We start from the raw sequence: 24,459 nt of genomic DNA, 5'->3' as shown, positions 1-24,459 counted from the left end.
AAGCATTGTTAAGTCCTCACTTGCGGTGCAGTGTGAGTTGTGCCTCCTGTGCAAGTCTATTAATTGTGTTCCTCTGATTGGTGATGGTGCTGCCATGTGGGTGTATGGACTAAACTTTGACTCTGCTTCGACTAAATAACACAAATCTGATGTAAATGCCAGATTTTTGACACGGTGCAGTGTAAAACACCTCAGGTCTAGAGTAATTTTAGCATTTTTTGTTCCTCTTGTCGAGTTTATTTTAAGGAGACGTCAATCTTGTTTTCGGTCACTGGAAGCCAAATAAAGGGTGAGAAATACTTTGTTATTCTGGTGTCCTTCACGTCTGATAGGTTGTATTCAGTCACATGAAGTACAAACCCCGTTTCCATATGAGTTGGGAAATTGTGTTAGATGTAAATATAAACGGAATACAATGATTTGCAAGTCATTTTCAACCCATATTCGGTTGAATATGCTACAAAGACAACATATTTCATGTTCAAACGGATAAACTTTTTTTTTTGTGCAAATAATCATTAACTTTAGAATTTGATGCCAGCAACACGTGACAAAGAAGTTGGGAAAGGTGGCAATAAATACTGATAAAGTTGAGGAATGCTCATCAAACACTTATTTGGAAAATCCCACAGGTGAACAGGGAAATTGGGAACAGGTGGGTGCCATGATTGGGTATAAAAGTAGATTCCATGAAATGCTCAGTCATTCACAAACAAGGATGGGGCGAGGGTCACCACTTTGTCAACAAATGCGTGAGCAAATTGTTGAACAGTTTAAGAAAAAGCTTTCTCAACCAGCTATTGCAAGGAATTTAGGGATTTGACCATCTACGCTCCGTAATATCATCAAAGGGTTCAGAGAATCTGGAGAAATCACTGCACTTAAGCAGCTAAGCCCGTGACCTTCGATCCCTCAGGCTGTGCTGCATCAACAAGCGACATCAGTGTGTAAAGGATATCACCACATGGGCTCAGGAACACTTCAGAAACCCACTGTCAGTAACTACAGTTGGTCGCTACATCTGCAAGTGCAAGTTAAAACTCTCCTATGCAAGGCGAAAACTGTTTATCAACAACACCCAGAAACGCCGTCGGCTTCGCTGGGCCTGAGCTCATCTAAGATGGACTGATACAAAGTGGAAAAGTGTTCTGTGGTCTGACGATCTCACATTTCAAATTGTTTTTGGAAACTGTGGACGTCGTGTCCTCCGGACCAAAGAGGAAAAGAACCATCCGGATTGTTATAGGCGCAAAGTTGAAAAGCCAGCATCTGTGATGGTATGGGGGTGTATTAGTGCCCAAGACATGGGTAACTTACACATCTGTGAAGGCGCCATTAATGCTGAAAGGTACATACAGGTTTTGGAGCAACATATGTTGCCATCCAAGCAACGTTACCATGGACGTCCCTGCTTATTTCCACAAGACAATGCCAAGCCACGTGTTACATCAACGTGGCTTCATAGTAAAAGAGTGCGGGTACTAGACTGGCCTGCCTGTAGTCCAGACCAGTCTCCCATTGAAAATGTGTGGCGCATTATGAAGCCTAAAATACCACAACGGAGACCCTCGGACTGTTGAACAACTTAAGCTGTACATCAAGCAAGAATGGGAAAAAATTCCACCTGAGAAGCTTAAAAAATGTGTCTCCTCAGTTCCCAAACTTTTACTGAGTGTTGTTAAAAGGAAAGGCCATGTAACACAGTGGTGAACATGCCCTTTCCCAACTACTTTGGCACGTGTTGCAGCCATGAAATTCTAAGTTAATTATTATTTGCAAAAAAAAATAAAGTTTATGAGTTTGAACATCAAATATCTTGTCTTTGTAGTGCATTCAATTGAATATGGGTTGAAAAGGATTTGCAAATCATTGTATTCTGTTTATATTTACATCTAACACAATTTCCCAATTCATATGGAAGCGGGGTTTTTAAATAAAGTGGTCAACCAAACTAACATGGCTACTTTGCCGCAAACAATGTGAATACTATCAGTACGCAAGGGGCCTAGATTTTACCGCTATAAGCAGATACGAGCAAAAAAATTTAACAGTGCAATAGAATATATACCTATACCAGTGTAACGGTACAGCGGGAGAAGGAGACGGCACGGAGGCAGGGACGTCATTAGCTTGCAGCGTGTTTATTGAAATATACAATATACAGTATATATGAAGTGTGTGAATAATCTAAATGTATAAGGTGTGACTATGTGTAGCAGAAATATGAGGTGTGTTACCAGGTGGTGTTGAAGGTGCGTGTTGAGATCGGTGCAGAAGTCCAGAAAGGGCAAGGCAGGCTCGGAGATCCAGGGACAGGTAGGAGGCCAGGGGCTGGAGCGAGGCGTCGTGGTCAAAGGCAGACGTGAGGTCTGAGATCCAGGAAGGCAGCAAAGAGTCCAGACGGGATCCAGGGAGACGAGACACACAGCTCGAAACCAGGGGAAGACGACGGGTTGCTGGATGACGACACAGGACAAGACACGGTGAGCACGACGGAGGGGAAACACAAAGTGCGAGGAAGCACATGAGCAAAGAAGCGAGAGACGTGAGAGGCTTACTGTACACGTACAAGTAGCTACGTTCTGGCACTGGAACGCAGGAGACTCATCGGCGTCAGGTGTGTTGATTGCAGACTGACTGCAGAGGCGTGGCTGTAGCAGGAGAGGAACGCCCGTGGGCGTGTCCCGAGGTGACAACATAGAGTTGATAGGCAGTTGCGATAGCCAATCAGATCACGAGTTGTTGTCAGTAAGGCATTCTAGATGGCCTAAGGCAGATATGTATTGTGTTGTTTTGATATGGGTAACATGCAAACTCCATTACCCAGCATGCCACAGTAGTGAAGAGCATGTGCAGTAGCAGCGGGATGTTTTTGATGAGCACCTTATGGAGTAAACTTTAAGAACTCAGCCAACACGCCTCGTCTGCATCTTTTATGATTAGACAAGACAACACATATATTTTTAAGGCCATTTTCAAGAAGGATATTTAGAGAGAAACTACATCTTTTGAGACGATGTCGGCCAACTCCGGAAACTCGAATGGTTTCTACAGATTGTGAGTTCAGATATTTTATTTATTTATTTTTTTACGTTTACTATGTTTTTTGCCATTTTAATTTTGACAGTACCACATAAGATATGTTTTAATTGCTGATGCGGGTTTATTGATTTTTAAATGCGCCAGAAAATAACCCTTTATGTGCACTGTTGATGTGTTTCAATGCCCAGTAGTGCGTAAATGTGTTTCTGTATAGCATTTCTCCAGCAATGGTCATGTGGGGACATAAATGATGGTATTTTGAGAGGTAATCATTGAAGTCGGACATCACTGAAGGCCTAGGTGGAAAACGCACGGCATCAATATTAAAACAAAAAATATATTTCTCCCCCCATCTTTTTTCCATTTTCACACATTTTTGAAAAAGCTTCAGGGAGCCACTAGGGTGGCGCTAAAGAGCCACATGCAGCTTTAGACCCCTGCCCTATACGTGATCAAAAAAGATTTGTCGAGTGATATTGAGGATTATCCGTCGGTCGTGTTTCCAGACATGTAGAACTGTGACGTCCGATGCTTCAACAGATAAAAACTTGGAAAATCATGGCGGTCGACAACTTCTTTGTGTGTGGCTGGGTCAAGGACTTTGCTATCAAGACTTTCCCTGATAAATATGCATAGTTTTTCCTCGGGTAAGGTTGCATTTCATGATCTTACTCCACGTCTTGCTACGACACGCCTTTGTAAACAAACGATAGCCTTGATTCACTGTGTTTTTTTTGCACTGTTGTGTAACAAAAAATGTGTTTTAAGAACTTCGACAGAAGTAATACCAAAACAATACTTCCATGGTGTCCATCAATCCATCCATTCAACCATCTTCTTCCGCTTATCCGAGGTACTTGACGAAAAAAGGTGGAATAACTGAAAACATGTTTTATACACTAGTTTCTTCAAAATTGCTCTGATTACTTTTTCGCACACTCTTGGCATGTAACAAAATAACAATTACTGAATCATCATCATATTGATAATGTCTTCTGTACTCTGACACATTTGTGTACAAATTAAACACGATGGGAGACAGAGAAGTACCTTCCCTGACAATTAAGTAACATTGACCCTGACTTTCTGGTTAATGTTTGTTAAAGTTTAAAGTACAAATAATATCAAGATTATACAAACGTTTGTACTTCAATGGGAAATACTAAAATTATATCAAATAAACCTTTAACTAAGTTACCACTGCAAACTTGTGCGTTCTTCGACTCTCCTCCTTTGTCCTGGAGTGTGCCACTTTTGTCGTCACCTTTTGTAAAATCTTGTACTCTTCTGCCCTTCTTGATAACATCTCGAGGAACTCTGAAGAAACATTGATCCTTTTCGCGATGTGAACGGGATTTGCATAGGGCACTTTTCTTCAATATAGACTATGTTTGTTTAAGTTTAAAGTACAAATAAAATCAAGATAATACTTCAATGGGAAATACTAAAATTATATCAAATAAACCTTTAACGAAGTTACCACTGCAAACTTGTGCGTTCTTCGACTCCTCCTTTGTACTGGAGTGTGCCACTTTTGTCGTCGCCTTTTGTAAAATCTTGCACTCTTCCGCCCTTCTTGATAACATTTCGATGAACTCAGAAGAAACATTTATCCTTTTCATGAGTTGAACGGGATTTGCATAGGGCACTTTTCTTCGATATAGACTATGTTTGTTAAAGTACAAATAATATCAAGATTATACTTCAATGGGAAATACTAAACGAGTAAAGTATACTAAAATGATATCAAACAAACCTTTAACGGAGTTACTACTGCAAACTTGTGTGTTCTTCGACTGTCCTCCTTTGTACTGGAGTGTGCCACTTTTGTTGTCGCCTTTCGTAAAATCTTGCACTCTTCTGCCCTTCTTGATAACATCTCGAGGAACTCTGAAGAAACATCTATCCTTTTCGCTATTTGAACGGGATTTGCATAGGGCACTTTTCTTCGATATCGGCTATGTTTGTTAAAGTACAAATAATATCAAGATTATACTTGAATGGGAAATACTAAACAAGTAAAGTATACTAAAATTATATCAAATAAACCTTTAACAAAGTTACTACTGCAAACTTGTGTGTTCTTCGACTCTCTTCCTTTGTACTGGAGTGTGCCACTTTTGTCGTTGCCTTTCGTAAAATCTTGCACTCTTCCGCCCTTCTTGATAACATTTCGAGGAACTCTGAAGAAACATCTATCCTTTTCGCTATTTGAACGGGATTTGCATAGGGCACTTTTCTTCGATATCGGCTATGTTTGTTAAAGTACAAATTATATCAAGATTATACTTCAATGGGAAATACTAAACGAGTAAAGTACACTAAAATTATATCAAATAAACCTTTGACGAAGCTAATACTGCAAACTTGTGCGTTCTTCGACTCTCCTCCTTTGTACTGGAGTGTGCCACTTTTGTCGTCGCCTTTCGTAAAATCGTGCACTCTTCCGCCCTTCTTGATAACATCTCGATGAACTCTGAAGAAAAATGTATCCTTTTCGCGATTTGAACGGGATTTGCATAGGGCACTTTTCTTCGTTATAGGCTATGTTTGTTAAAGTACAAATAATATCAAGATTATACTTCAATGGAAAATATTAAACGAGTAAAGAATACTAAAATTATATCAAATAAACCTTTAACGAAGTTACAACTGCAAACTAATGTGTTCTTCGACTCTCTTCCTTTGTACTGCAGTGTGCCACTTTTGTCGTCGCCTTTCGTAAAATCTTGCACTCTTCCGCCCTTCTTGATAACATTTCGAAGAACTCTGAAGAAATATTTATCCTTTTCACGATTTGAACCGTTCGTAGAGCCTAAAACCATGCATTCATAGGGCATTCTTTTTTCGATATAGGCTAAATGGCGCCTAGTACCCATTGCTTGACCACCACGCATATTTAATGAGCCGGACGTGACGTCATTAAAATCCAAGCAAATCCACAGAGTCAGTTGAAGCAGTTTCCCACAGAATTTTATTTCCAAAATGCAGTCAGAGAAAAGTAAGACAAGCCAGTCACCGTCAACAAAACATCTCCCCGAGGGAAGACAAATCAAATCAGATAAGGACAGAAGGCCTGATGATATACACAACAACAGCAGACATTATTTTTTTTTTTTGGTGTTGCAATACCAGTCTTACGATATTCATCACATCAGGTCAAAAAATAAGACAAGATTGTGTGATAATGGGCAGAGAAGGTTCTAAAAGTCATCTAAGGCACACAGAGCCTCCCCGGAAAAAACAAAAACAAAAAAAAGGACCCAAAATGATGAGGGGAGTTGAGAGAGATTTGTGCAACAGTTGCTCCACATTACATTCCAGCAAGAACAACAACAATCTGGCGTAAGATTTTCTCTGAGAGGCAAAGGAGCCCCAAACACTGGAGCAGTTTATGTACTTCTTTGATCAATAAACACCAACAAACCACTCTCCGTGCTCACACGTCAACAACTCCTAATAGATCAATGTCATTTCACCACTTTTTGTATTTACACGTACAGTATCTTTGACACGATAATTCAATACAAAATACCTATTTACATTGTTGATCATTGGTCTTACAAACAGGACTTACATTGAGTAACACCTATTAGAACTCTTCTTTCACCACAACTGCCATTGAATTTACATACAGAATGAATACTGCATAAAAACATTTTGTTGCTGGCCAATATAACAACAAATTGAGTGTGTTCCTATAGAGCAGGGGTGTCAAACTCATTTTAGCTCCGGGGCCGCATGGAGGAAAATCTGTGCACACGCGGGCCGGACTATTAAAACCATGGCGTTGAAACTAAAAACTTCAGATTGTTTTCTTTGTCTTGCTTTGGCCAAAAATAGAACAAACACATTCTGAAAATATCACAATAAAAATATAACAAAATATATCGGCAGCGGTAAAGTTTAGATCCATGAAGGAAAGAAGAAAGTGAATGAATGTTCATAACAGAATATATTTACAGATGCATAAAAATTTGTTGTCTTTTGTATTATTTTTTAATGAATTAAGTAATGTTTATGACAACCTTTTTCCAAAACACAATATAGAATGTGAGATATAACAGGATAATGCGTGCATTTATCATTTGTTTTCAAAACGCTTACAAAAAAGTGTCACCCCAAAAATTTACTGTGGGAACCCCATTTTTATGACTTGATGGGGTCCCTGGGACCCCATTTTGACAATTCCTGATGGTGTATTGGTGCGTGCAAATCAGCAGAAGGCGGCTGTGGCCTGCAGGCCGGTTCTAATACTAATCAAAAATCATCCATAGATAATTAATTCCCGGGCGGGTCTTGACTTTAACACCCCTGCTATAGATGGAAAATGAACAGATATATATAACTTAATGGCAAACTCGCACTGTACCCAACATGAGCTAAAACAGATATTGAAAAACTAGTTGATTCAGAGTAAAACACAATGTTGAGCTTGTTAGCGATTGTCTGGAAAGTAGTTTTAAACACACATACATGTATAGTCGTGGTCAAAAGTTTACATACACTTGTGAAGAACATAATGTCATGGCTGTCTTGAGTTTCCAATCATTTCTACAACTATTATTTTTTTGTGATAGAGTGATTGGAGCACAAAAAACATTAATGAAGTTTGGTTCTTTTATGAATGTATTACGGGTCTACTGAAAATGTGACATCACATGGACAAAGATAAGACCCTCTGGAGGAAAGTTCTGTGGTCAGATGAAACAAAAATTGAGCTGTTTGGCCACAATACCCAGCAATATGTTTGGAGGAGGAAAGATGAGGCCTTTAATCCCAAGAACACCATTCCTACCGTTGTGCATGGTGGTGGTAGTATTATGCTCTGGGCCTGTTTGGAACTGTTGCTTTACAGAGAGTAAATGGGACAATGAAACCCTCCAAATTCTTAAGGACAACCTAAAATCATCAGCCCGGAGGTTGGGTCTTGGGCGCAGTTGGGTGATCCAACAGGACAATGACCCCAAACACACGTCAAACATGGTAAAGAAATGGCTAAATCGGGCTAGAATTAAGGTTTTAGAATGGCCTTCCCAAAGTCCTGACCTAAACGTGTGGACAATGCTGAAGAAACAAGTCCATGTCAGAAAATTAACAAATTTAGCTGAACTGCACCAATGTTGTCAAGAGGAGTGGTCAAAAATTCAATGTGAAGCTTGTGGATGGCTACCAAAAGCACCTTATTGCAGTGAAACTTGCCAAGGGACATGTAAGCAAATATTAACATTGCTGTATGTATACTTTTGACCCAGCAGATTTGCTCACATTTTCAGTAGACCCATAATAAATTCATAAAAGAACCAAACTTCATGAATGTTTTTTGTGACCTACAAGTATGTGCTCCAATCACTCTATCACAAAAAAATAAGAGTTGTAGAAATGATTGCAAACTCAAGACAGCCACGACATTATGTTCTTTACAAGTGGATGTCAACTTTTGACCACGACTGTAGAAACCAGTGTTTCGCAGAGGACTTAAGTTTGGGGGGTCAGGTGGAGTCATCGTCTAATTAGCATGATTGGCTACGACCCTTGTGAGCATAAAAACATGAAACACAAGCATGGAAAGGCGGGGGCACAGCAGGACTGCCAGTAGTTGACAAGAGCGATGCTTTCATGTTAGTTTCCAAATGTCCAATAAAACTAACATTTTTTTTTTGCTAGATTTGTTGCGAGTTGCTTTGTTGAAATAGACAACCACGAGGGCTCTGAATACTAGATAAATAAAGCGCTGTGTTGGCAACGCTGAGCCTGGTTCCTGCTAAGTCTTCTTATGCTCTGGGAGACCTGCGGCCTCATCTATGAAGCTTGCATACGCACAAAACAGGTACTATGTGACTACAATGTACGATGTTTTGTACAAAAAACATATGCGATGTATAAAAACACAAAATGACGTTGTATGTTTTGTGTTGTAAACATGGCAAAAAGGCAGCACACCCGTTAGTTAAGTTGTGACGTGAAGTCGGATGTTAGAAATTAATTTTGAAGTGAATAAAGCGTTCTTTTTTTTGTATGTCGAAAAGCAATAATTACATTTAAAAAAACATTTTTTAAATATTTCATTTAACATTAAAAAAAGTCAGTCAGCAGAAACAAAACAAATGAACAAAAACAGATGTTTTTTTTATATTTTGACACCAACTATTAGGAAAAAACAAAACGTGTGGTGTTGTTATACATAAACATATATTCAAAAACATATTTATCTATGATCATCTGGTCTTATGCAACATCTCACAGTTTTTCCCCTAAAGTACTGGTCAGTCTTGTCTTTAAATAGCAACTTACGCTTCCAGATTACAAACAATAAAAACATCTGTTTTTAGTCGGTTGGTCTATTTTCTGCTGACTGATTTAAATCTTTGTGATATAAGATGCAAATAAAACATTTTTTTAATCTAGTAATTGCTCTTCAACACTGAAAAAACAACTCTGTTTTTCAATTTGTATTCTTGTATTTCAAAATCAAAATCAAAGAGTGTATTAACACAAGGGTGATCAATCCGGCCCACTGGATTCATTTAGAATATAATCAAATGCATAAATAAAATATATTTCAAAATTTCTTCATTCGCTTAATGTGCACTGTTTGTCTAAGGCAGGGGTCCCCAAACTACGGCCCGCGGGCCGGATCCGGCCCCCCAGCATCCAAAATACGGCCCAAGTTAAAAAAAAAGTGTTTTAATTTTTATTTATTTATTTTTTTAAATTTTATCTTTCCTTTCTAATCCATTTTATACCGCTTGTTACTCTCGGTGTCTCCTAGCCGCTCAGGCAAATCATATTGTCTAAAAATGAATTTTCCCATCGATAACGTGACAATGTTAAATGTTGAAGCTAGCTTTCGCAGCTAGTGGATCCATGACGTTTTGTTTGATCAGCCGTTTTACTGCCGTGTTACAGACATTGTTTAGAAACGATTAAGGTATGTAAACAAACATTTAGCTAATATGCTAACACGTTTACAAGTTAACTTCCAAAGGCATTCTTTTTGTGTTGTTTCAGTTTCATAAATTGTTTGTTCCATGGCGCCCTCTTTTGGACTAGTGTGCTGCGGGGTGAATGTCAACAGTATTTCTTTTGCCTTAAACCGGAAGTATAAGTGCCGTTCCGTCTACTAGTCGCACATAGCGTTTCTGCTCGAAAGGGTTCTTCAGTCATCACCCCAAGCAACGTTTGTAACTTTTACAATATGACTGAAACAAGTCGTAGTTTTTTCATGCATATTTGTGCGTGCTATCGTATTGTAATCAAGCTAGCGTTGTTAGCATTTACTCATATACTAACACGTTTACAAGTTAACTTACAAAGGCATTCTTTTTGTGTTGTTTCAGTTTTACAAATTCCTCTGTAAATTCTACCCTCAGTCTGTTTAGCTGATTGGGAAGATAGACTTCGCAGCTAGTGGGTCCTTGACATTTTGTTTGATCAGCCATTTTACTGCCCTGCTACAGACATTATTTAGAAACAATTAAGGTGTGTAAACAAACATTAACAAAATCTTTCTATGTAAACATCTAATTTCGCAACGTATATATCTACGGCAAATATATGCAAACATATTTGTTTCTTCTAAAATTTAGTGTGTGGGGCTTTATAGTCCGGAAAATACGGTATTTGTGGCGGGCTGCCACAACGGTCGTGTGGGATACAGACCCGATCTAAAAAGGACAGTATAGTATGAATATACAATAATGAGTTTTTACATCATTGTCACAGTATGAAGACCACCACAAGGAGCAGGAAACACCGAACAGCTTCCCCGCATTCGTACGTTTAAGGTCACCATTTCTGTTTTGCTGAGGTCGCTTAGGCAGCCGACCTTTGACCTGGCAGGTTAAGAGTTGCAAGCCAACATAAGGAGACCTATTCAGACATGACAACACAGAGTGACACGCGGGTGCGGACCGTAAAAAGGGTACAGTAAACGTTCGGGTGGTGTTGGCCTTTGTAAATAAAGGCAGCTTTCTTTCAAAAAAATACTTATCATGCTGCCAAGGCAGCGTCGCAGTTATTTAGTCATTGACTAAAAATATCAATATTCATGTGAACTTAAATAAATAGCGACTCAGTTATCTCAGTCAGACCATTTTGAGACTTTTTTTTTTGTAAATTACCGTACAACATAAAGTAACTTACAAGAGTGGAAGGAAGTCTAAAAATACATTTTAAGTTTAGCGTGGAATAACTGTGTTTCAAGTTTGAGGCAGGCTGGTCAGAAAACAACAAATTCTTAGTCCTCTACCTGACGACATCCGGGATTAATCAAAGAAAATTACCTCTTAAATCTTAAAACGCTACCACCATTTTTTTTTTGAACGAATGCAGAATCCTTATTTGTTTGGGTTAAATTCTGATGGTTTGCATTTCTAACAGCAGCGTCTCTCATCAAGCACTCAACTGAAACAAGCTGTGCTGCTATGACACCTTTTTGAATAATTGGCTTCTTCGAGAGACAACATTTTTCTTTCTCAAAATTCTTAAAGGCAGGGGATTTGGGCTCTTCCTGGAGTCGTATCGAAATAAACCTTTCAGTCAGAGATGGTGCTGTTTATGCACATAAACCTCGGCAGGCACATCAGTAAATTGGGTACCAGGCGTCTCGCAACTAAGGCCTTTTTCATTCATCATTAGCCACTAGGGGTGTAAAAGTGCGCCATGGTCACGCTTCTGTACGTACCGCGGTTTAAGTCACGGTTAAATACATTTTCGGAACAGAAAGGAAGGAAATTCCAAACATAAAACTGCTTAGATTTTGTGCTTAATTGTTTGTAGACTTAAACTGCAATTTAAGGTAATTTTCTAATAAATAAAATTATCAAACATTTTTTTAACGTCGGTCAATATACTGTGTTCTAAGCCACAGGTGTCAAACTCAAGACCAAAGGGCCAAATCTGGCCCGTCACATTGTTTGATATAGCCCACGAGAGCCTGTAAATTACTAAATGTATTCGTTCTTTTCATTTTGACAGAAAAAAATGTACCGGTATGTTTTTTAAACTTGAATATTATTTGAACATGAAACAAATAATATATCGTAATATACTGTATTACATTTTAATTGTAAAAATAAAACAAATACTTAAATAACTGCATTTTGCCTTGACTTATGATTTCAAAGCAAGTTATCTGTTGATTTGTACATAAAAAAAATCTAACAATCAAACGCACAGGCATTTGTGTATTATCACGAGGCGATTATACATTTATATATTTATATACTATTCACTGTAACAAGCAGCCCTCTGAGGGCTTTCATAACTGGGATGTGGTCGTCAATGAAAACATGTTTGACATCCCAGTATTAAAAGTTCTAAAAAAAAAAATAAATAAAAAAATTCACCTTTTTTGTCATAGGTGACGAAGTAAATAGTTGTTAGTGGCAAAACTAATATATCTCATTATTAATCAATTTGTACAATTTTAAAAACATTAAAAAAAACTAACTGCAGACACCCCTGTTGTAGCATAAAAATTAAGAAGTAGGAGTGCCACTTTGACACTTTTTTGCATAAAAAATGCTGAAACTAATTAGAACAATATACTGTATTCTAAACTATATGAAGTTTATGTTATAGGTGACAAAGCAAATTAGGGTAATATCTAATAATTAGGGCTGCCAAAATTAACACGTTAACTCATGTGATTAATCAGAACAAATTATTGCATAAATTATGTATACACGAGGATTAATCATGCAATTTATTTTGACCATACAAGCTCTTTTACTATAACCCAGGGGTGTCAAACATATGGCCCGAGAGCCAGATCAAGCCCGCGAACAGGTTTTATCCGGCTCACGGGATGAGTTTGCTAAGTATAAAAATTTACCTGAAAATTTTGAATGAAAGAAACTGCTGTTCTAAATGTGTCCACTAGATGTCACAATAGCAAGTATTTGTATCTTTGTAGATGATGTACATATGTACAAAATAAACCACATGATGTTAGTGCACCAGTCGAGGAAAATGATCAAACTACATAAATAACATCCTGTAATTTGATTTTTATATAATTTTTTTTTTATCTTCACAGATTGAAAATGAACAGCAGTGAGTTGACTGATGAACATTATCACATCATTTATTCAGAAAATATAAAATAACGACAAATAAAGTATATATACTATTAACCTCAACAGGTAATTGTAAAAAAACGGCCAACAACATTATGCTTTCTACAATTTCAGAATGTCTATTTTTAAACAAAGAAAACAATCTGAAGTTTTCTTTATTTTTAAGTTATCGTGCCGTGATTTTACCAGTCCAGCCCACTTGGGATTAGACTTTTATCCATGTGGCCCCCCATCTAAAATGAGTTTGACACCCCTGCTTTAACTGCTTTACGGCCAGTGATCAGAACAGTGCACATGTCAGTACAAAAATGAGAGAGACCGACCGGTGTGCTCGCGGGCAAATTTCACTCCAAAATACGAAATAAGAACTTTTGATAAAACTGTGATTAAATTTGGTGCGCATAAATGACATTTTCACTCAAGTAAAACGTGAAAAAACGATCTTGGATGACATTCTGACAATACAATTGCAATTGTGTACGAAGCCTGCTCAGTAGCCTTCTGGTTGGAGTGTCCGCCATGAGCTCGGTAGGTCGTGAGTTCAAACCCCGGCCGAGTCATACCAAAGACTATAACAATGGGACCCATTATTTGGCACTCAGCATCAAGGGTTTGAATTGGGGGTTAAATCACCAAAATGATTCCCGGGCGCGGCCACTGCTGCTGCTCACTGCTCCCCTCACCCCCCAGGGGGTGGAACAAGGGGATGGGTCGAATGCAGAGGGTAATTTCACCACACCTAGTGTGTGTGTGACAATCAGTGGTACTTTAACTTTATATTGGGGTCTTTTTTAAGCTGATTTCAATTACGCAAGCACATTATTATGATTCATCCAAATTCCAAAATGTTTTCAATCTGATTTAAAAATACTAAAAATATATTATTATATATTTAACCAATTGTGTTTTTAGAATGAGCCACCTAGATACCTCTTCTGTGCAGAATTGTGTCAACTTTTTTGTCTACTTTTAGGCACACAAGTGGAAAGTGCACTTCCTGTTCCTCACTTGTAATAAGTACCGTGTGCTAAATCAGTACGTCAACAAATGTACGGAACAATGCGACCGTTACACCCCTATCAGCCTTATTAAAACACATTTGACTTCCGAATTCATCGAGCGGCAACATAAATGCTCGAAAATTGCAAGATTTGATCGCGGTGTAACTCCTATTAGACGAAAATAAATAGATTGCAGCAGTGAAATAGCAAAGTACATCCTGGACCTTCCAACCATTGATCACCTTTTTATGTTCCCTTCGTCTCCTGAGACAGAATAAGAACTTGCTTCCCCTCACTCACGCATCTGCAACACAGCTCATAAATAAATTAAAAACTCAACAGTGAATTTTGAGCCGGGGCCTCCTGTCCAGCCGGAGGCCTCGCTGCTACCTGATGCGCCCGTCGGCACGCGGCGGTCCCAGTTGGGACTTTGGGTCGGGGCTCAGGGAGCTCCAAGGGTTCTTGGGGCAGGCTTGCATGACGGGGCAGGCAGTCAGGCCCACGGCGCAGATGTCCGCCGCCTCCCACAGTTCGCCCACCAGGCTGTCCGCCCAGCGCTCCAGCTCCGGGCCGGTCAGAGCGGCGTTCCTCTTGGCCTGCTCCACGGAGCCCGGGCTGATGGGGATGTTCAGCACAGGGTTGAGGCCGAGGAAACTCTGCTCCATGTAGCTGTTCTTGGCTGGACCGTTGTGGAGCTTCAGTGAGTCATCTGGTACAAAAATGGAGACAGATAATAAGTTCACGGGTCAGTGGCCAGATTAGAGCAGGTGTATTTGAAAAAAAAAAAAAAAAAAAAGTTTTGGTAACACTTTAGTATGGCAGGGTTTCCCACACATTCATTTATTTGTAGCGGCCCGCCTTGAAAGAATTACGTCCGCCACAAATAAAAAAATAAAAATAAAATACAATTATTATTATTATTATTATTTATTTATTTATATATATATATATTTTTTTGTCCTGTCTCGCTTCTCAGGCAAATCATATAGTTGATGTAGATGCCCATATAGGCTGTTCAGATTTACTTTACAAAAGAGAAGTGTAGGATACTTCTCTTGTTGCCTTATTTCTGTTCTATTTGACCACTACTGTTTTCTGTTTATTTGTTACTGACTGTGGCAGGACACCTCTGCCTCTGTTTCACTTTATGTTGCTGGTAAATAATATGGTTGTAGTAGTAGGCTAAAGTTAAATAATTTAGTATGCACTAATTAAAGGGGCAGACCTTTAAGAGACATTTTAGCTTTTATATTTTATAAGATATATTTTTTATAAGAACCACAATTAATAAATATATTTCAGTGAATAACTTATTGATCAAATCTGTATATAAATATGTACATAAAGTGTTGTAATGGGGCGGAGTGGCGAAGTTGGTAGAGTGGCCGTGCCAGCAATCGGAGGGTTGCTGGTTACTGGGGTTCAATCCCCACCTTCTACCATCCTAGTCACGTCCGTTGTGTCCTTGGGCAAGACACTTCACCCTTGCTCCTGATGGCTGCTGGTTAGCGCCTTGCATGGCAGCTCCCGCCATCAGTGTGTGAATGTGTGTGTGAATGGGTGAATGTGGAAATACTGTCAAAGTGCTTTGAGTACCTTGAAGGTAGAAAAGCGCTATACAAGTATAACCCATTTATCATTTATTTATCATTTAATTATATTGTAAAATGGATGGATGGATGGATGGACGTTTAAAACAAAACTGTTATTATTAATTAGTAAGTAAACATTTTTTTAGCCTTTTTAGAGAAAATCATATCATTGTAGTAAATTATGCAAATTACTCGATGATGTCATGGTGACCACGCCCATAGCCACGCCCCCACCGCCACAGGTATCTTGGCAGTTTATGGGAAACACTGTATGGGGAACATATTCTAAGTAACAAAGACTTAATTTAGAGTTATTTGGACACTAGGGGAACATATTCTAAGTAACAAATACTTAATTTAGAGCAGTGGTGCTTAACCTGGGTTCGATCGAACCCTAGGGGTTCGGTGAGTCGGGCTCAGGGGTTCGGCGGAGGTCAAGACACACCCGACTCATCGTGTATATAAAAACTTCTCCCTATCGGCGTATTACGGATACGGCAACAGCAGAAGTCAGACTGATTTGCAGATGTGTAATTTGTTGCGAGTTTATGCACTGTGTTGGTTTTGCTCTTTGAACAAGGTGATGTTCAAGCACGGTTCATTTTGTGCACCAGTAAAAAAACATGGTAACACTTTAGTATGGGGAACATATTCACCATTAATTAGTTGCTTATTAACATGCAAATTAGTAACATATTGGCTCTTAACCAGTCATTATTAAGTACTTATTAATGGGTAATAGAGGCCCTAACCCTCTAGCCCTAACCCTAACCCTAACCAAATAACTCTATATTAAGTCTTTGTTACTAAGAATATGTTCCCCATACTAAAGTGTTACCAAAAACATATACATTTGTCTTGAATTTGAAAAAATACAACATTTTATTTTTCACTAAAGAAGGGTTCGGTGAATGTGCATATGAAACTGGCGGGGTTCGGTACCTCCAACAAGGTTAAGAACCACTGATTTAGAGTTATTTGGATACTAGGGGAACATATTCTAAGTAACCTAACCCTAACCCTGACCCTAACCTTATTGAGGGAAGACTCTTAGTTAATGGCTTACTGGTTGTATAATAAGGCCATGCAGAATAAGGCATTAATAAGTACTTAATAATGACTAATTAAGAGCCAATATGTTACTAATTTGCATGTTAATAAGCAACTATTTAATGGTGAATATGTTCCCCATACTAAAGTGTTACCAAAGTTTTTTATTACTTTATGTAATAAAATATGTAATATGTACGGCGTGGCGAAGTTGGGAGAGTGGCCGTGCCAGCAATCTGAGGGTTACTGGTTCAATCCCCACCTTCTACCATCCTAGTCACGTCCGTTGTGTCCTTGAGCAAGACACTTCACCCTTGCTCCTGATGGGTCCTGGTTAGCGCCGTGCATGGCAGCTCCCGCCATCAGTGTGTGAATATGTGTGTGTGTGTGTGTGAATGGGTGAATGTGGAAAATAGTGTCAAAGCGCATTGAGTTCCTTAAAAAGGTAGAAAAGCGCTATACAAGTACGACCCATTTACCATTTACCATTACTTTATTTTCCTATACTATAGTGAGTCTTTGATTTATTTTGTATAATTTCCCATTTTGTCTATTATTTGTTCTTGATTTATTATATCAATTGATTGACCACAGCTGTGACTATTTAAGTGCATCACTTCTTGTTAAAAAAATTGCACACTGACAAGGACCTTGTCGAAACTGGTCTGTGTTTGGTAAGCGCCTGTGCAGTTTATATTAAAATTATAGAAAGGACACCAGTGTTGCTGGCCTTGCTTTTTCTTTAAGTACACTTTTTGCCGTGCACCTCTTTATTTTTGTTTTATTATGTTTTTTGGAGAGTGCATTTTTTTTCCTGTATTTTGTATTCAACTGGCGGCAAATCCGGACCCGGAATGACATCATACCAGACCCGAGTTCAGTTCTAAACTTGGGCGAAACTATTTTTTGCATCAAATTCCCTTTTTAAGTCTTCTCCTTTTTTGGCTGTAACAAATAGTTTTTGCAATGTGATTTATGTCACTAAGGTGTTGCTGTAGCTAGGGCTGGGCGATATATCGAGTTTAAAGTTAAAGTACCACTGATAGTCTCACACACACACTAGGTGTGGTGAAATTACCCTCTGCTGAGTGGAGGCAATGGGTCCCATTTTTATAGTCTTTGGTATGACTAACTCACGACCTACCGATGTCAGGGCGGACACTCTAACCACAAGGTCACTGAGCAGTTTGTAAGATATATCGATATATTTTTAAACAAGATATGAATTAAGAAAATATCGTAATATCGATATAATTTATTTCACGTTAAAATGACCAAACAGCGCTTATTTGTTGTGTTCCTTGTTCTCTCCCGCAAAACTCCATGGGCTACTAAACCTCTCCCCTTCCTCCTTCCAAGACGTACTTACACATATAAGAACATCCATGATTGGTTGGTTGTTTACTATGATGAGTCACGATTGGTTAAGATTAGGGCAAAACATTAGGGACAGGCCAATCAAAGGCAAGGGTGGGCGGGTCATGGGACCAGGAAGGGAAATCACAACAGACATCCCAAATGACGACGAGAGAGTCGGAGAAAAGAAAGAGAAAATTTTCAAGCGGGTGATTTATATATTTAAAAAACTAGTGGAAGATGACAGAGGAATTCTCTTCTTTAGATTTTTCTTTTAGCGATGTAGACCAGGTCCAGGAAACCCACAACGCGTCTATTTGGCCACATTTTGGACAAATGTATGCGTCTGACTAAAACAGGGGTGTCCAAAGTGCGGCCCGGGGGCCATTTGCGGCCCGCAGCTAATTGTTTACCGGCCCGCCACACATTCTGGAAAAACTGTGGCAAAAATTAAAAAAAACATTAAAAAAAGGGGAATGAGGTGAAATCTAACTAGAAAAGTTGCAATGTTGACACAAAACTGCCTTGCAGGCTTTTTTTTCTTCTTTTGTTATCTTTCTTTTTCTTTTTTTGCCATTGCTCAAAAAAAAATAAAAAATAAAAAAAATCAATGATTAATAAGATAAGAATTATTGACCTATTCAAGGCTCCAATTATTTCAAATATTTCACTTTAAAATGTTTTATGTGGAAAATATTGCATATATTGTGTGGTTGCCATACAAAAACATCAACATTTTATTTGACAAAAGAGCATAAAACAAACAAAATAATAGTTAAAACGTAAAATCGACAGATATATCTGAAGTTGATCTCGTAACTTAAGTGTTGAAAGTAAAAAAAAAACTAATAACAATGTATCACTTTCTTATTTTTTTAAATTTTTTTTTAATTTTTTTATTTTTTTAATGTCCTGCCCAGCTTCTCGGGCAAATCATATAGCAGATGTAGATGCCCATATCGGCTGTTCAGATTTACTTTACAAAAGAGAAGTGTAGGATACTTCTCTTGTTGCCTTACTTGTATTTTGACTTTATTAAATGTATTTATATTATCATTTGGTGCAGCCGGTATCACTTTCTGAGTGGGGCACCTTTTGGATCCCAAATATATTTAATGGGATTTTATTTATCTTTTCACTGTGATTACTCAAAAATAATAATGAATTAAAATCAATGGTGTCCTGCATTATTGATCTTTTTAAGGCTCTAATTACTTCACTCAAACATTGCTTTCTGAATGTTTTGGGCAGTGGGGGAAATACTGCATATTTCAGTTTTATTATAAAAAACTAAGTTGTCCTTGACAGAAAAGGCATAAAACCTTTTTGTTTTTTTAAACTTTATATCAACCTGAAGTTGATATACTGTAGAGATTTACTGTAAGTGTTAAATAAATTTAAAAAAATAATATTTTGACTTGTTTTTAACATTTTAATGACTCAGACCCTTTATGGTCCCCGAGAGCCCTAAAGGTAAAAAACAAACAAAATCCATATATTTTGTTATGGTTTGAAAATGAAAAATATCAAAATGGCCCCCGCATGCTTTAATTTTTCCGTGTGCGGCCCTCAGTGGAAAAAGTTTGGACACCCCTGGACTAAAACATTCATTTGAATTGTTTACCATGTAAGCCCGAATCAAAACTGTTCTCCAGTTGCACGAGAAAAGCTGCCAAAAATGTACGCCGAAGTGAGGAAGATTATAGTCGCACAATGAAGTCAAGTCACTTACTTGGCGATGGCCAGAACCGTACATGTGTGGCAGTCCATTACATCGTCGACTGGGAATTAAAAAGTGCCTGCCCGCAATTTATTTTTTTATCTGAGTTTGATACATTTAGTATTATTTGTACAGCTATGTTATTTATTTTACGTAAAAAATAATATTTTTTCTATTTTATTTATGTTATGTAATTCTGTGCTACTTAAAAAGATTATTTTCTGTGCTGTTAATACCCACCTTGACTAACTGAGTTAATAAAAGTGCCACTGACTGTTTACAGTACAGTTATCATTCACTTCAATTTCACTGAATATCGCTCAAAAATGAATATCTTTATATGTATACTTTCACCGGAAAAATATATCGAGATATACATCGAGTATCGAGTTTAAGTTAAAATATATCGAGATACAGTTTTTCGTCCATATCGCCCAGCCCTAGTTGTAGCGTGTTTACTTCAGATGCAAGCCGTAGTTATTTGTTCAAGGTCTTTAGTTATACTAGTGGTGTTCCTCAAGGCTCCATTTTAGTTCCTCCCCTCGTCCTCATTTGGGCTGGTTCAAAAAGCGTGTAAGAGGCTGACATCTTTTCAGCAGATAGACGCTGTTTCTACATATGTACAGTATATACAAGGGTTGCACGGTATACCGGTATTAGTATAGCACCGCGATACTAATGCATCATATTCGGTACTATACCACCTCTGAAAAGTACCGGTCCCCCCGTCGTCGTCACGTCGTGTCATTGCTGGTTTACAAGCAGACGAGCATGTTCGGCAGCGCACAATCACAGAGTACTTACAAGCAGACACAGTGTGTAGACAGAAAAGGGAGAACGGACGCATTTTGGCTTAAAAACTAACGATAAAGGTGAAGTTATAACACTGAAACGCCCTCAGGATGAGGTGCTTTAAGACATGGCTAGCTAGCTAGCGGCTAACATCCATCTGCCGTCGGCAGTGTTTTAGCTACTTCTAAATCACTAATACTGGTCTCCATGGCGACAAATAAAGTAAGTTTCTTACAAGTATCATCCCTGCAGGACGAGGAATAGCTAAACATGCTTCACTACACACCGTAGCTCACCGGCGTTACAATGTAAACAAACGCCATGTGTGGATCTACACCTGACATCCACTGTAATGATACCAAGTACATGAGCATATCTAGTTAATATTACTATGATTACGTCAATATTTTTTAGCATCACAAAATCTTCTTTCGTTTTTTAAAAATTATAGTATGTTTATAAACTCAGGAAATATGTCCCTGGACACATGAGGAATTTGAATATGACCAATGTATGATCCTGTAACTACTTGGTATTGGATTGATACCCAAATTTGTGGTATCATCCAAAACGAATTTAAAGTATCAAACAACAGAAGAATAAGTGATTATTACATTTTAACAGAAGTGTAGATAGAACATGTTAAAAGAGAAAGTAAGCAGATATTAACAGTCAATGAACAAGTAGATTAATAATTCATTTCCTACCACTTGTCCTTAATAATGTTGACAAAATAATAGAATGGAAAATGACACAATATGTTACTGCATATGTCAGCAGACTAATTAGGAGTCTTTGTTTGCTTACTTACTAATAAAAGACAAGTTCACTATTTTATTTAAGGACTTAACTGCAATAAGAAACATATTGTTTAATGTACCCTAAGATTTTTTGTTAAAATAAAGCCAATCATGCTAATTTTTTGTGGTCACCTTTATTTAAAAAAAGTATCGAAATACATTTTGGTATCGGGACAACACTAGTATATACAATATACGACTGATAGTGAAGGGAAACGTTCTGTCTACTGCTTCTACACTGGAAAAACTGACAATCTCACCAAGTATGAAATATCGTTGTACTTGTGCAATGACAATAAAGAGCATACCATACCATAATCATTTCTAATTTCCAATCAAAATATCTAAAACCTAATGTACCTATACTTGTTTTTATGCAATACTACAATTGAGCATCACACAGTTGTTATAAGACACACAGCTTCACAATATTAGTATGTTCAGTTCAGTTTATGTTGAACATGCATACGATACAATGTAATGCATCACCTATTTCCAGTTGTTTCATTACAGCACGTCCGAAAAGGAGTAGGAAGAAGTAGAGCTGATTTAATCCTACCCTATTTCATATCATAGCAGTTTTATCCCATTTCCTTGTTCTCTGTTTGTTACAGAAGAGTGAATAAATAAATAATAAAACAAATAATAAATAAACATACCATAAGTAAGTAAACACATATTAAATACACAAATAATCATTTTTTTATTTAGAAAAAAAAGGTTTAAAATGTTCATCATAATTGTTTTTCTTTGTACTTTGTGAACACTTGTAGTTTGAACAGTCTCTTAAACTGAATCATAATGGTGCTTTGTTTATAGCTAATAATATGCTTTAATTGCTCATTTGAAAATCACATTTAAGCTTTTTAAGCTTAAGTATAATACCTTATTTCAAGACAATTTTGACCTGTTGCATTGGCAGATTTTTTTGCTCATTACACACACTACCGTTCAAAAGTTTGGGGTCACATTGCAATGTCCTTATTTTTGAAGGAAAAGCACTGTACTTTTCAATGAAGATAACTTTAAACTAGTCTTAACTTTAAAGAAATACACTCTATACATTGCTAATGTGGTAAATGACTATTCTAGCTGCAAATGTCTGGTTTTTGGTGCAATATCTACATAGGTGTATACAGGCCCATTTCCAGCAACTATCACTCCAGTGTTCTAATGGTACAATGTGTTTGCTCATTGGCTCAGAAGGCTAATTGATGATTAGAAAACCCTTGTGCAATCATGTTCACACGTCTGAAAACAGTTTAGCTCGTTACAGAAGCTACAAAACTGACCTTCCTTTGAGCAGATTGAGTTTCTGGAGCATCACATTTGTGGGGTCAATTAAACGCTCTAAATGGCCAGAAAACGAGAACTTTCATCTGAAACTCGACAGTCTATTCTTGTTCTTAGAAATGAAGGCTATTCCACAAAATTGTTTGGGTGACCCCAAACTTTTGAACGGTAGTGTAAATAATTACAGTAATGTTTTTTTTACTCTTCTCAAGAGGGGCATTTTTTCCAGGGTAAGATTTCTGAAAATGTTGCTCAAAAACAATTAAGTTGAACATCCCTGACTTTGAAGGTAAAACAGAAATCAAAAAAGTATGTGTGTATTTATTAAAGCATGGAATCTGTTCTGCTGAATATGACTTGAAACTGCAACCCGATTGGCTGTCACGGTCCTGGTGCACACCAGTGCACATTCATCTGTGCGCTGCGCTGGGCGCACCTCCAAGAGCGCGCCAGTCTGGCTGCAGCAAGCAGCTGCAATCAATCGCCAACAATCAAGGCACCTATCGCTGATGAGAAGACCTGCCTTCTTAAGCCAGCACAACCTACTATCCTGTGCCAGAACGTAGCGTGCCTGTCCTGTACAGTAAGCCGAACCAAGCAAGCTCTATACAATCTTTCTCTCTCTGTGTTCTCTCCCCTTGTCGTGTTCATTTGTCTTGTGTCCTCCTTGTCGCTTTCCAGCAGCGTACCTCCGTTCCCGCGTCACGAGATGTGTTACTCGTCTCCCCTCCACTTCCCTGGCTGCTTCTTGGATCTCGACCTTCCGCCTGGACACGGACTTTGACGCCTCTCTCCTCCCCTCGACCTCACGTCTGCTCACAGACCTCCGAGCCAGCCTTGCCCCTCTTGGACTTCCGCCTCTCGCTCAACACTACCCGTAACACTCATCAGATAATTGCAACACATAGTCACACACATACACACCCTTTTTGGATTAGTCACACACTTTATTCCTGATTTATATATATTGTATATATATATATTACGCCGGATAGTCGAACCTCGGATTCAGGAGGAACAGTGTGTTTTTCGTCCTGGTCGTGGAACTGTGGACCAGCTCTATACTCTCGGCAAGGTCCTTGAGGGTGCATGGGAGTTTGCCCAACCAGTCTACATGTGCTTTGTGGACTTGGAGAAGGCATTCGACCGTGTCCCTCAGGAAGTACTGTGAGGAGTGCTCAGAGAGTATGGGGTATCGGACTGTCTGATTGTGGCGGTCCGCTCCCTGTACGATCAGTGTCAGAGCTTGGTGCGCATTGCCGGCAGTAAGTCGGACACGTTTCCAGTGAGGGTTGGACTGCGCCAAGGCTGCCCTTTGTCACCGATTCTGTTTATAACTTTTATGGACAGAATTTCTAGGCGCAGTCAAGGCGTTGAGGGGATCCGGTTTGGTGGCTGCAGGATTAAGTCTCTGCTTTTTGCAGATGATGTGGTCCTGATGGCTTCATCTGGCCAGGATCTTCAGCTCTCGCTGGATCGGTTTGCAGCTGAGTGTGAAGCGACTGGGATGAGAATCTGCACCTCCAAGTCAGAGTCCATGGTTCTTGCCCGGAAAAGGGTGGAGTGCCATCTCCGGGTTGGGGAGGAGATCTTGCCCCAAGTGGAGGAGTTCAAGTACCTCGGAGTCTTGTTCACGAGTGAGGGAAGAGTAGATCGTGAGATCGATAGGCGGATCGGTGCGGCGTCTTCAGTAATGCGGACGCTGTATCGCTCCGTTGTGGTGAAGAAGGA

The 24,459-nt window shown here is 38.6% G+C and overlaps 1 protein-coding gene across 1 annotated transcript in view; it reads right to left on the bottom strand.

Annotated features, from left to right (window-relative positions):
• Positions 1 to 6,010: 6,010 nt before the first annotated feature.
• The window catches only part of xylt1 (xylosyltransferase I), a 295,672-nt gene continuing 277,223 nt past the window's right edge, over positions 6,011 to 24,459 (bottom strand). The window contains exon 11 of the mRNA XM_062032690.1: positions 6,011 to 14,834. Within this exon, the coding sequence (XP_061888674.1) occupies positions 14,512 to 14,834 (323 nt within the window). The 3' untranslated portion in view covers positions 6,011 to 14,511. The remainder of the gene's footprint in view (positions 14,835 to 24,459) is intronic.

This window comes from Entelurus aequoreus, linkage group LG22, assembly GCF_033978785.1.
Source record: "Entelurus aequoreus isolate RoL-2023_Sb linkage group LG22, RoL_Eaeq_v1.1, whole genome shotgun sequence".
Taxonomy (NCBI): domain Eukaryota; kingdom Metazoa; phylum Chordata; class Actinopteri; order Syngnathiformes; family Syngnathidae; genus Entelurus; species Entelurus aequoreus.
The sequence above is the reverse complement of the archived record's forward strand: the minus strand, read 5'-3'. Positions and strand labels throughout refer to the sequence as shown.